Source organism: Archocentrus centrarchus, chromosome 22, assembly GCF_007364275.1.
Source record: "Archocentrus centrarchus isolate MPI-CPG fArcCen1 chromosome 22, fArcCen1, whole genome shotgun sequence".
Classification (NCBI taxonomy): domain Eukaryota; kingdom Metazoa; phylum Chordata; class Actinopteri; order Cichliformes; family Cichlidae; genus Archocentrus; species Archocentrus centrarchus.
The window spans coordinates 10,203,056-10,217,529 of record NC_044367.1 but is presented as its reverse complement, the minus strand read 5'-3'; the positions used below and the strand labels follow the sequence as shown (position 1 = coordinate 10,217,529).

Genomic DNA, 14,474 nt, shown 5'->3' with positions numbered 1-14,474 from the left:
TCAGCAGCTACATAGATAACAAAGCTGCAATTCATAGCCCATATAATTCAAGTTATCCTTAGACTAGGCTTCAAGTCAGTGTGATGACTAAACTGATGTCTTTCACACTAATATGCTGGTGGCCCACTTTCAGAAAAAGTGCAGCATTGTACCTTTAGTGGTACAACAGCTTGTCACTGGGGTGGTGCCCTCTAAGTTACTGTCAGTGTACCCTTCACAGATTTGTAACATGAGGTTTTGTACCTCAGTGACATGTACAATAGCAAACCTTTTACAAAGGTGCAAACCAATTAACCTCGCATGTATTTAAACTGTGGAAGAGAAGCCCACCAGACACAGGTAGAAAGAAGGCCCCTGAAGGGCTTGAATGCAGAACCATTTTGCTGTTGCATCAGTGGTAAACTCTGTACATGAGATGATATTAAATGCTTTTCTTTTAATCCAGATAAAAAAAAATAATTTAAAACCTCAAAATCTAGAAGTAAAGGTATTGCACACTGATACTGGAGAAGAGGCAGTTTTCCAGACTTAAGGTAGAGTTTCCCTCTTTTTGGTTTACTGTTACTGTTTAATGCAAGAAAAAATAAATCAACCCCCTAAATTACAGTTAAAAGTCAACATTTCAGTTGCTTTTTGATTGTTTCATTTCAAATTGTGGTGGCACACAGAACCAAAATTATGAAAGCTGTGTCCCTGTCCAGACACTTTTGAATGGTTTAGCATCCATCCATCCATCCATCCATCCATCCTCTTCCATTTGTCCTTTTCAGGGTCATGTGTGCCAAATTAGTGAAGATCTTGGATAATGTGACTGTTACAATGAACTTTAAACCTTGCTGTTCAAAGACAGACAATGTGGTCATACCACTTTATTGAAAAACAAATTGAACACTGATTAGATTTAATGATTGCAGCAGCAATACAATGTAATGTGGTAAAACTGTCCATTAAAATAAATATACAATGTAAAATACAGTAAGTCTGATATTCATTTTGATGTGCATAAACTATACAACATGAATATAAATATATGTAAAATATATATTTGGGTTTAAATACCACTCTGATTGCAGGTACCTCACTTGCTGTACTAGATGAAGTGAAGTTGGATCATTGTGTCTTCGACACCGTTTTTGTGTTTAAAGTTTTTCACATGCAGTTCATTCATATTTGAAATAATAAAAACACCCAGTATTCAGGACAGGCTCTCTGCTTATATCGGCCCCACCATTTTCCTGGTGACTAATAAGGCTGGCGGTTATGTGGCTTGTTGACTCAAGGCTTTGTACATAGCCACACGGCCATTTCTCAGAGGAAATTGTGGTTATAGTGGGAGTTTTCCATGTTAATCATGGATCACTGGTTGCTTTCACTCCCACTCCAGACAAACCACACCACCAGCGCTGCCGGGACCTGTCAAAATCCCCTAGGTGTGCTCTGCACCTGCACTGAAATATTGTTTTACTATTATCGCCAATGTTTGAAGGAACAATGATCATAATGCTCGCTGAGGAATTTCAGGTATCAAGAGCAAGAGAAACAAAGAGCTTAAACACAGAAAGGCGGGAGTGGATATTCGCTCAGCGAGTCTCTGTTACTTTAACTGAGTTGAGAGGATAATAAATTAAGAGCAGCCCAAATCCCACATTAGCTTTACATCACATATTCCTCTTGAAACGTATAACTTTGATCAGATAAGTGTTTTCTTATGACTGAAATGTATATCTGAAGGTTCAGCCTGGGAAACTTTTCTGACTGTACCACCTGGCAGTCTGCTTTGCAACTCAAAGAGAAACTGTATAGAATCATCCTCTTTTTTTTTTTTTTTTTGGATGCCCACAAAAACAAGAGGAGTTGCACAGGAAGTTGGGTTAAAGTAGAGGGAAGAGGCAAAAGTTAATTCCCACAGGTTGTGTGTGCTGCGCCCCTCTGAATGGGGCTCTTTTCTAAACCAGGCGTATGACCGCATGTCTAGAGGCCTAATTTATGTCCCAGCGTGCAGTGAAATTGTGTGGGGTCAGGTTCACTGGCTTTCTGCTTGTTTATACAGTATTTTGTGCTGGTGTTGCAAACATGACATGTGCCCTGACCTCAGTCCCTGGTGAGCTTTTTTAATTTATGAATGGCACAGGGCTTCCTTGAGTATGGCTGAACATCATCTGTCGTAGTTTTATAGTATTTGATGTGGTAATGGAGGATGCAGGGGGTCCCTGTGTACCTCTGCAACTGTGGCTTTAACATTAATGTGGCAGAGTGGAGCAATGGGGGCTGCCCTGTCCTTAGGTGAACCCTTCACATGACAGAAAAGGAAATGATAAATTCTTCTTAACATGAACTAGTAAAGACTGATTAACCATGTGTTATTACACTTTCTAATATATGTGTTTAAATGTACTCTAGATCACTGGATGTGAGCAATTTTAACACACAACAATACTAACAGAGCCCGGCCAGGAAGAGTTGGTGTTTTTTTTTTTTTCCTACTAACACAGAGCCAAACGAGTCCCATGAGTGTTTGGCTTCCTGCTAGGCCAGAGGGAACAAAGGACCATAGAGAACTCAGCGCTCAGCATGGGACAGATATGTCTTTCTCCCCCCATCCCACCTCTCCTAAAACCCCATCTGAAACACACTCTCTGAGTCGCTGTGCCAGCGGGCTCTGTGTCCGTGGCCAAATCCACCTCATCAAGCTGGACTGTGCAGATGCAGCTGTCGGACGAACAAATACTGAACAGCATTTATAGAAAGAAAGAAGCACGCCTGTCCTGGAATGCTCTCCGGCCTCCAGCTCCGCCACCGAGGCAGATGGAGATAGCATCAATCAGCCTCAGTCTCCCAGATATGGGGCATGGTGCTGAAAGCATGAATTAGCGGTATGGCTATGCATGGGACCAGTTAATCCATTCAGATGTCAGGATGTTGGGTTCCTGTGGGTTCCCCGGAGGATGAAGTAGACCTCCAAAAGTTTGAAGCTATACAAGTCGACCTCTAAAAGCAGGTCTTCTTCACGTCTGCGGTGCTGTTCCGTGTACTCTGTAAGCCTGTGCTAGATCTCTTTTCACACTAGCATTACATACCTATTCAAAAATTTGCTTAATCACTTTGCTAAATGGAAAACCTTTTTGGCTTATTGTGAAAGCAGTTTGACATATGACTCTGACCAACACATATAGCCTCAGTCAGCACTTGGTAATGGCTCTTCCTGCTGACCTGTCTTGCGGCATTTTACTAAGCTAATGATCAGAGCAACTACAATAAACGGGAGAATATTGAATGGCTTCTCAGCTCCCCAGGCCTGCAGGCGGTTTGGTTCTGGCCCCTGAACCACAGCAACCACACTGATTTTCTTTTATCCAGATTCAGGGCTTCCTGGATTTCTTTTAGCTTGAAAACCCTGCTGTCTAAATGCTGAGGTGAAAACTTGGCTGATTGACTCTGCTACCGTCAAAAAAAGTTTAAAAAGGAAGGTGATTATTTCACAGGTGTTAGCTTGCGCTGCGTTTGAGCAGACAGCAGGAGTCATATGTTTTGATCGTGTAATGTCGGCAAACCTCAGTGAGGTCAGATTTACAGAAAATCTATTTTCATGCAGACGGTGGGGGAAGTTATACCTATAAAATTAAGTGGAACTTCATCTCTTCATTTGTCTGCATAGCACTCAGGCTGATCCAAATAACAGTCTTTGCTCAGTCGATTTCTCAAGACTTTTTTTTTTTTTTTTTTGCTTTCCATAGTGCACTAGGCCCAGTTGCTGGACTAATATAAGACTCTTCCCCTTGGGGAGAATAAAAAGCTTTCTGAATCAATCCAGCTCCATTGTAACTCATTTCACCCAGGCTCTGGCTGCTACTAGTGGGATTCCTGGAAGGCTGTCCAGACAGAGAGAACATGATTTAATCCAGCCTCCATAGCTGGTGCGATAAGCCCTTAGACACACCCATATTTTCACAAGGGGAAATATTCTGCCAGGACCCACAATTATCCAAGTCATAATGACTAGAGATGTTATCAAAGAAAGACTGGGCCTTAATTGCTCACTGATGTTTGGCCTTATGTGGCCACGTATACTAGAAAAACTTGTTTTAGTAGAGAGGAGCTTATCGTTAAAGCAGTGCACATGTTTCAGTTACTAGGTGTTTTCCTTTTGACCACTGGCACTACTGGCACATTTAAATTAAATCTCAAAGGAGCACTCAGTAAGAATTTGATCGTTTTCGTATAAGAGGTTGCTCTTCGGAGAAAGAGTGCAGAAATTTGGAAAAATTCTTAATTTTCTTTCTTGCCACAAGTTAAATGAGAAGACTGGTACCACTCTCTTGCCTGTGCAGCACAATTGTAGCTTAGTCGAGGCGCAGGTAGAGCATGCATTCTGAAATGTTGAGATATTTGTTTAATCTAAGACTCAGAAATTGTAAAAATGTGTGCAAGCTTCATGATTATCCTGCAAAACAAGCTGCGACAAAAGCCAAGACTCTGGAGGTTAAAACATTTACTACCCGACATTAAACATTCACAAAAAAGCTGTAATTTAGGGTAAGATTTTAATGTGACAGAGGCTGGTGTTGAGTTATTTCTGAAGTTTCACTGAACACAAACTTTACCACTATGTCACTGCATGACCTTGTTGCTATGAGGAGCACACAACAACAATAAAATGAAAGTGTCCTTGGGGTTGGATATTATATTTATTGGTGCATGCTTAGGATCAGACCTCAGGGTTTTATTGAAAGAAACACACAGGGAGCTCAGTGGTGAGTGATGAATGGATGAGAGCGTTCTCCATAAAGTCTGAGGAATGAGATGTGTGACCACAGTGAGGTTTTGACCACTGGTGGTACAGATGGCTTGGTGCATTGAGTGGGTTGGTAAGAAAGAATAAATTCTGTTTCAAGATTTCTTTCACCTCCTAAAATACACCAAGGCTGTTAAGAGAGACCAAAATCTCAGTCCCCCCCATTTTCCTTGGGGGGGTGGGTGGGGGGGTGGTGGACAGACTGAGAGGTAGATCAAATGTGGGAAATAAAAGGCTATCATTTCAAAGCAAAAACAAAATAGACTTAAAATATCCAATGAGTAATTAATTTCTTATCAAATATCAGATACAAAAGCTCAGATTTTACTAAATCAAATTCTGAAGTGAACAAGTCATAGTTGGCAACAGGAATCCTAGCCATCCTTCCAGGATCGTTCCTGCTAATCTGGAATATTTTCTATTTTCCTTGCTACATTGTAGTTAAAGTCTTTGACCATCACATGGATTCACAATGCTGTTGGGATTTGAATAGCAAAACACGAACAAGAGTCAAGTGTGTATGTCTTTGCTAATGTTCTTGAATAACACCTCCTGGGACTAGTTTCAACAGTCTACACTCTCCCTCCTTGTCCGCAGGCTTTAGTCTGTGTAATGCGGAACACCATCTGTTGTAGAGATTTTGCTGAAAAATATCTTTGCTGACATTCTCAGTTCTAAAATATTGTGCTTGAAGATAGATGATTTCTGTCTGTTTCGAAGATTTGGTTTAATAGTGCTTCTTACGAAAAGTAGAGGGTTTTTGGCTTTTGCTTTTTTGTTAGTTGCATGGTTAATTCTTTCTGGGTTCAGATCTCTTAAGCATTACTTTGCCACCTACCAGGAAACTCTGGAAAGCTTTGGAATATGGCCAGCATACTTCGTTATATCCAAAACTTTTCGTACCCCTTTGCAAAGTGCTCTGTACAGTTCACAGTGCTCCCTCTTTGACTGCGAAAGTGCATGTCCCAAATACACTCATAAATCTTCTCTTTTCTTTGTTGCCAACAGCAGTGTTTGCAGTGCTTGAGCAGTACAAGGTTTTCATTGTTTCAGCTGCTGTTTGCACATTTTTTTTTTCCAGATTTGTGCTTTTCCCTCTAGTTTGAGTGATGATATGCATATCCAAACACAACTTTTGAACTGAACAACAGTGTTTAACGCTTCCTCTGAACGAGATGGATGTGAGTAAACTCTGATTTACACTTGGTCTTTGAAGACCATCATTTATTTCCCCCATTTAACAAGTAGGCTTCAAATTGCCCTAATTATGTTCCGTTCTTATGTAATAAGGGTTTTGGCTGACGTTCCATGTTGGAAAGCGGTAAATGGAGCTATTTAACGTTTTGTTTAAATAAAAAGAATAATGATTTGATTTTCCTTAGCGTTATTGAGTGACTCCTGTTGATTGGTTTTCAACCTGCTGATGGATTCAGAGATTTGCCAATCATCACTCTAGAGGTTATGTCCCATTCCAGAGAAAGAAAACTCAAACTGGACAAAATGACAAGGCTGAGAGCCACTGACCCAGACTGGGATGCTTATGCCAGACACTTCTGCCTACTGTCAGACTGTCTTGTTTTGACAGTCTGGTCAAAGCCAAATGGTTCCATCTAACAACCAGACAAGCTCCTCATATCAACCTATTTTCTGCATTAGCTACTATAAGTCAACAACTCAAGCCATTACATATGCCTTCACACTTTGGTATTCTCAAACAAATCAAAATGAAAAATGTGCTTTACCAAAAGTTGGACATGTGCTGAGCTTCAAGTGCTGAAAGAGCTGGTGAAAAACCATTTAATATCACACAATGCTGACCTTTCCAATGTATTCAGCATCCCGAGCCCAGAAAAAAAGTGTTTCTGCCTGAAATACATTAAACTGACAAGTGTGCTTTATTTAGCTTTGAGATTTGGAGACAGTAGGTGAAATGAAAGCACCACAGAGACAGAGCTGTTAGTGAAGGAATCAGCTGTGGCCCATATTTTACTGTGCAGTGCTTCACATAAACACTGATCTGGCCTCGTCATGCAGCGTAGGCTACAGAGATAGTTTAAGGTGTAAACAGTTCTTGAAGATCTAGGTCACTGTGTGTGTGTGTGTGTGTGTGTGTGTGTGTGTGTGTGTGTGTGTGTGTGTGTGTGTGTGTGTGTGTGTGTGTGTGTGTGTGTGTGTGTGAATGTTAGGGGTGAACAAGATGATTGGAAGTGGTGCTTTTCCAGCCACCACTGTTGGAGTTTCCTGGCGCTTAAACAAAGCCACGTGACTGAATTTATCCACATTTGTCCCCACCCATCCACAGATCACAGTGTTAACATGAAAACTTCAAAGTACACCTGGCATTATGTTTGGAAATGTCATTGATTTAGAGGATCTCCAGCCTTTTTGACTGTCCTCCAGTTCTTGATATTGGCTTGTTTTCACAGTGCTTGACTATGTATTGTTTGTGCTCCAAAAATGCCTCCTCTCCAACTCATTTGGACCTGACAAGGCTGGAACAAGCATTCACGCTGCCTGTCATGCCTTTGTGAGAGCTAATATTCACATATTGAATGAGTTCAAAGATACAGTATGTTGCAAGCTGAGTGCCAAGGAATACTTTTTGCAATGTATTGGAAGCTTTGCGGTGTTGATTCATGCACAGCTTAGATTCTTGGCCATCAGTCTGATTTGTAATTTCTTCACATGTGATGAGGTTTAGCTCTAATTGCTTTCCATATATGTGAAATGAATGATAATGAGTGATGGTGGACACTGACAGTTACTTTATGTCTTAATTGGAGGCTTCCTTTGGTGTCAGATATGAACTGATGCTTTGATCAAGTGTTTGGAGCAAGATTTATCAGAATGCATTCTCTCTCTTTGAATATAATTATTGAGCACATGTTCTGAACATGAATTAATTCATGTTGTGTGCTTACCTCAGACAAGCTTTGCACCGTATGGTCGTGAACCAGCATAAAGAGTCTAAACTATAAAATGGATATAACCTGATTTCATTTCATGATTTCAACTGCTTGCACTATTTTGGCTCTTGCTAGTGAAATCATAAATTACATTATGTGTGCTTATTTTGGAGAGGAATATCTGATGACTACCAATTTCATGTCTGCGTGTTACGTTCTTGAATTGTGCTTTAGGGAGATGGTGGGGTCCTTCCCATGCTATAAAAACATCTCACCAGAAAATCTGATTGAATCTCTGGCACATTTTCATATTACTGATGCTTTAGCATAAGCCCACCCACTGCCCGCTTCTATAGCTTGCATTGGATTTGCGTTGGAGCTGCCACCCAATATGAAAAGCAAAGACATTTCCAGTCTTTGTGTCAGTACAGGTTTACTGCATCTTGTGGAAACGTACTGATTTTTGGGAAAGGGAATTAGCTGTTCCTGTAAACCTTCACTATTTAAATAACATGAAGCAGAACTAGGATTCAACTGAAGTCACATTTCTGGAGGCCTGGGTGAGGTAAGTACACTCTTTTTTAGCTGGTCTCAACTCTTGGGAAATCAAATGTTTGACTCCTCGATGGCTAGTTTCTACACTTCATTTCTACACTGGTTGGGCCTGTTTTGCCTTCAAAACTGCATTAATTCCTTGTGGCAAAGATTCAACAAGGTGCTGGAAACGTTGCTCAAGAGACTTTGGTCCATATTGACATGATAGCATCACACAGTTGCAGATTTCTTGGCTGCACATCCCCTACGCAAAGCGCCCGTTCCACCACATCCCAAAGGTGCTCTATTGGATTGAGATCCGGTGACTGTGGAGGCTGTTTGAGTACAGTGAACTCATTGCCACAATCAAGAAACCAGTTTGAGATGATTTGATATTTGTGATATGGCAGTTATCCTGCTCGAACCAGCCATCAGAGGATGGGCACACTGTGGTCATAAAGAGATGGACATACCAACAATACTCATGTAGCCTGTGGCATTTAAATGATGCTCAGTGGTACTAAGAGGCTCAAAATGTGTCAAGAAAATACACCACCAGCAGCCTGATCCTCTGATACAAGGCAGGAGGGATCCATGCTTTCATGTTGTTTAAAGCAAATTCTGATCCTACAGTACCATCCGAATCTCACAGCAGAAATCGAGACTCATGACCAAGTGGTCTTTTGTGGTCCAATTTTTGTCAGCTTGTGTGGATTGTAGCCTCAGTTTCCTGTTCTTAGCTGACAGGAGTGGTATCCGGTGTGGTCTTCTGCTGCTATAGCCCATCTGCTTCAAGGTTCAACATGTGCGTTACTTTTGTTGTTTGTGTTACTGTTGCCTTCCTATCAGCTCGAAGCAACTCTGGCAGGTCTGCTTTGACTTCTGTCTGGCATTTTCTCCCAGAGACCTGCCACTCTGGATATTTTCCTCTTTTTCAGACCATTCTCTGTAAACCCTGGGGATGGCTGTGCAGAGAAATCCCAGTGGATCAGCAGTTTCTGAAATACTCAGACCAACCTGTCTGGCACCAACAGCCATGTCACGTTTAAGTAACAAAAGTCACTTTCTGATGCTCGCTTTGAACTTCAGCAGTTTGTCTTGATAATGTCTACATGGTTAAATGCATTGAGTCACTGCCACGTGATTGGTTGATTAGATATTTGCCTTGACAAGCAGTTGAAAGTGTGTCCCTAGTAAATTGAATAAGCCAGTGAGTATCTGCTCTCTTCACCAATTAATATCACGTTGTCTGTCCTGTTTGGTGCTTGGTCAGTGGTTATTTCCTGGCAGCGCCACTGATCGGCGTGAAAGTAAACTAAAACTGTGGGTTGTATTAAAAAACAACAACAAAAAATGAAATAAAAACAAAGAGCTAATAGATGCTAACTTTGTAGAATTGAAAAGAACTGCAGCGTCAGATGATAACAGCTGCTGAAAGACAGAGGACTACTCGACTATTATTATTATTTTCACTTTTTTCCAGTCATTTTTATTGGTCTTATTTCTTTGTACCACGTGCTCAGCAGTTCTGTTATTGCTAACATAAGTGATTTAATTAAAACTGTATGGCCATCACTTGATACCCAAAGCATTATTTCCATCTGTCTGTACAGACCATGTCCCATGTAATCTTCAAAATTGCTTTCAAGTCACCCAGAACAAGGGAGGGGACTGATTCCGCTTTAAGCTGCAGGGACCTTGACGTTCCTAATGACGACACCAGAGTAAGTTGTGCTTGCCCCGTGTGCCCCCTGATCTGTGGGCAAAGAGGATAACCGTGAGCACGCCCTGGGAGGAAGCCCCTTTGCCACTGAACGTGAGAGAGGTAGAAAGAGCAACATCTGGCTATGCCTAGGAAGTGAGACAGGATGCTTGCAGGTCAGGTGTCACTGTTAGCGATGGAAAAACCCAATCATAACTGAGCATGGAAAGTGCAGCTCTCTTTGCCACCTCCCGTCCATCCTTACCACCTTGGCAGTAGCACCACTTGTTTCCCTGTGTCACATCCTTTCTCCAGAACACACCTAGGCCCTGCAGCACCTTGTCAGCTTTAGGTGCTGCCTAGATGATGTGAGAGAACATTATTACATGTTCGTCTCCCTTTTTCCCTTCTCATTTAGTGTCCAATTCCTCTTGGTAGCAGGAATGCGGTTTGTACTCAGTGAATAAAGAGACAGGCAGAGACTTGTGTTGCATCTAGTACAGCTGGGGCAGGGTGTGTGTGCGCTTTTGTGTGGACAAATATGCATTTTTGTGCGCATGTACATATGTTTATTTGCTTGATTATTGTGGTGCGTGTGTGTGGGTCAACAGAGCTGACTCAGAGCTTAAATACGTAATGTGTGGTTCAAAACCACATGTAATGAATGTTAATATGTGGTTTATGAACACAGGTGTGTTTTGTAGAGCTCTTCGTTTGATCTATCCGGCACGGCTCATCTTTGTCCTTCACTGCCTGTCTGTCAGGGCAGATCAGTGGGATCCAGATGTTTTTGTTTTTTGGGGGTTTTTTTTTGCAGGACTGAATCCCAGCACTCCAAAATCAATCCTAGACCCAGGTAGGCCTGTCTGCCTGTCTGTCTGAGAGGCACGCGCCTCCCCCAGGTCACTCACATGAGCTCAACTTCCAGGTCGTGCAACACTGGCTCAGTAATTGACCCAAATGAAATGCTCACCGGGGAAAAAAACGTGCCCCTTGCAGCCCTGGTCGAGCTTTGTTCGTCGACCCTAGCTTTAATACTTCCTCCAATTCAGTGCAACACTCAGGATGTTGCTCCCTGGTTGGCCACAGTCATACAAAACAAGGAGTTCATAATCTAGTCAAGCAGACACAATGGGTGATGGAAAGGTTTTGTAGATATGATGGAAAGATCTAATGTGTTTAATCACACACTTTTCCAAAACGAGCCACACACAGACTCACAGGCTGCCTAATATTTTGTTGGTTATCAATCTCTTCTTGTGAAATGGCTTTAAAATATCTGCAATATTCTATCATATATGCAGTGATACAATGTTTCAAGTAAGTTTCAAATAAGGAGTTATTCCTTTGAGCCGAAAGCTCGGCCTCAGACGGCTGTTGCTCCTCAGTTTCCAGTGTTTTTTTTAATTCTTGGATTTGTATGGGAGAGGTCGGAAGAGAGATCTCTGCGTAGGAATACGCTACAAGTTTTTTGTGGGTGGCAGGAATATTACTAGGTACACATGTAGACAGTTTTTTTTTTTATACAGCTTTTGATTGAAGGACAAAATCAGGTAATGAGCATAATCATTCGGGAGCAGACACATTGACAGAGACGACTGTAATTTTTGTAGCTGCGGATGTTCGTGGTATCCGCTGTCACGTTTCAGATTGGGCTCGAACGTGTATGGATGGATTTGAGAAGTTGACAAAACAAGAAATTGAGTTTTGTTTCATAAGATTAGAGTTTGTTTTTGGGGACCTCAACACCAGAAGTTGAAGAGGTGGTGCTCACAAGCACCAGATTCTGTTTGCAGATACCAGGGAAGTGATAGCCTCAGGAATGACCTCAGGGATCACACACAGATAAATGCTTTTCTAGTGGAAATCTAGAATAACAGCGTGGAGCTGAGCATACGGGATTGGGCCACTTTTATGTCAAAAGTATTATTTCATTCATTAGTGTGGGTTGTGGTCCTTAAACAATGATACAGTATTATCAATTCAATTAAACCTAAATTATTTCCAAATCATGGTTTCTATAAAATCAATTAAATAAAGCTGTGACCTAGACAGCCTGTTTGTCTCTTAGGAATCTTATTCTCTGGTGCACACACTGACCACACTAAAATGGATTTCATGGTGACATATATAACGCTTATGGGTGTATCTTTGTGACTGTATATATATGTGGGACATTAGCTTTTGTCTGAGCTCATAGGTTTGTGGTCTTCTGATAATTTACAGGACCCAAGTGAGACGGGGACCCCCTGACTCCTCCCCTCAGCAGACTGGGACCTCCCGTACTGTGAAACGTTATCCATCATCCTCTGGGCCTATAACCTCCAATGCTCTGCCCAGTGGCAATGGCCACTCTAATGGCCATGGCAATGAGCACGGGAACTGGCATGGACACAGGAATGGGCATACCAACTCACATTCCCATAATACTCACAGGCCTACCAGCAACAGCCAGCTGCACAGACAGTTCAACAATGCATTATTACCAGCAGGTAAGAACAATGAGACTAAATATGTACATATATATTCCATAAATATTGTAAATCTTGGCTCTTGTTATCATTTCATATCCACTTTCCATAACGGCTTCAAAACAAATCCATTCACTCTGAATGTCTGACAAAATTCAGAGCGACCACAATACAATGCATACACATCCTGTGGTGTCATTGTTCAACATTAGCCACAAGGAAAAATTGGCAGCATCCCAGGATGCACTTCCTTTCTGCCTCTGTCCACCCATCTCACACTGTCTGTGGTCTTCATCACACAGACAGACGTTTCATGTCCAAGCTGCATTCTCAGTGTGAGCATGTGTGAGACTGCACGGTTACATGCTTGGGAATCTTTGGGAATTCATTCTGACACCTCTCTGGCATGATAGACACTGCCTTTGGAAATGTGAACTTTACCAATTTTTTTTTTCTTCCTTTTACTTCATCATTTTTCTTTGATCCAACATACACAGCTGTCTGCTGTACTAGATCCCCCTGTTTTTTAGCCCTGTACCACGGCAACGGCTGTTGAACAGCTTCCCACCATTACACAGTGTTCACCTACACTCTCTTTGTTTCCTTCACACGTACACATATCCAAAACACCTTCTCTCAAAGATAAAGGGCTTGGAGGCTAGCCCAAAAACTAACAGTATTCTCTACCCCTTTTGCTGGTCTGTGGCACATCGCTTGTTCAGCTGCAGCGTGCCACTGGCCAACCATCAGCACACACCCTCACACTTATAAACCTCCCTTTTGCCCAGACGGGGAGTGTGTCACAGTGAAGCTGAAGGTGGAAGGATGCAGCTCGTCTCTAGCCTGTCTCTGCTGCTGGCCCTTCTCAACCAGGTGTGTGTGTGTTTTCCAGGGGCCAACCTCACCTCTAACCTGGATCGCATTAAGATCGTCTTCACACCTATGATGTGCCGCAGGGTGTGCAGCGGCGGGCGTTGCTATAATAGCTGCAAGAAGGGAGACATGACTGAGGTCTACAGCGAGACCTCGCCTCAACAGCCGCCGAAGAACCAGGGCTTCCGACTCTGTGAGTGTCGACCCCGGCCCTTTGTCTATCAGTATTGCTGGCCTTTCTTGTCTGCCTATTTATCTTCATAACACTGCTCTGTGTTGTCCCTAAGTTTCTATCTTTCTGTCTTTCAATTCGCACACACATTCTGTGTCTAGTATCTCATTCCTTTTTTATTGGGTGAGCTTGACAAAATGGGTTCCCAGTGGCATGCTGTCTGTTCTGAATACCAAGCTTAGAAAGGAGGCAGAGTGGTGTAGATTAAGCCTGAGAGCTATGCTAAAAACTTTCACTGTCAGAGAACAAGAAAGACAGGGTAGAGGGTAGAGCAGATTAAAAGCAAGCTCTGTAAAAAGGGACTAATCTCCCCTTGTATACAGACACGTGGACCTAGTGGTCCCACGCTCCCCAACACTTAGCCCCATCTCTTTGCGGTTTACACCTCGCGGTTGGCCTCGCCGTTAACCATTTAACATGCTCTCTGGGAGGGCAGGAATGGATGAAAAAGGAGAGGCAGAGGCAGAAAGAGAGAAAGAGTAGCAGCATGAACAGGATTTTACAGGGATTACATTAAACCTGTCATTTATCCAGCGGGCTTTGCTCCAAATTCACACAGGAGTGTCCATGGGAAGGCAGGGGGTGGCCAATGCCAAGGCGAGGGTCGTACCCCCTGCGTGTTTCTGGGTTTTCTCATCAGGTTTAATGGTCCAGCTTAGACTCAGACTGATTATGGATTAGACATGAAGGGTGCACATACCACACACATACATATATAGGTCGGCTCCAGTTACAACTCTCGTAAATATAAACTCAAACAGAGATACAAACATGCAAGCAACCTTCACTTAAATGTACTAGGCTATTCAGGGAGGACATCACTGGCTTATGAATATATAAACAGGCTGATGTTGCAGATTTATGTGCACATTAACAGGGTTTTGGAACATGCTGTAGATATTCTAAACACTTCAGCATCCTGGCAGAGACCCTTCGCAAGATTACATTCCTGGCATCTCCACTT

The 14,474-nt window shown here is 42.4% G+C and overlaps 1 protein-coding gene across 1 annotated transcript in view; it reads left to right on the top strand.

Moving 5' to 3' along the window:
* Positions 1 to 14,474, top strand: part of LOC115772452 (latent-transforming growth factor beta-binding protein 2) — an 85,584-nt gene that overhangs the window by 20,837 nt on the left and 50,273 nt on the right. The window contains exons 4-5 of the mRNA XM_030718715.1: positions 12,161 to 12,426; positions 13,298 to 13,471. Of these exons, the coding sequence (XP_030574575.1) occupies positions 12,161 to 12,426; positions 13,298 to 13,471 (440 nt within the window). The remainder of the gene's footprint in view (positions 1 to 12,160; positions 12,427 to 13,297; positions 13,472 to 14,474) is intronic.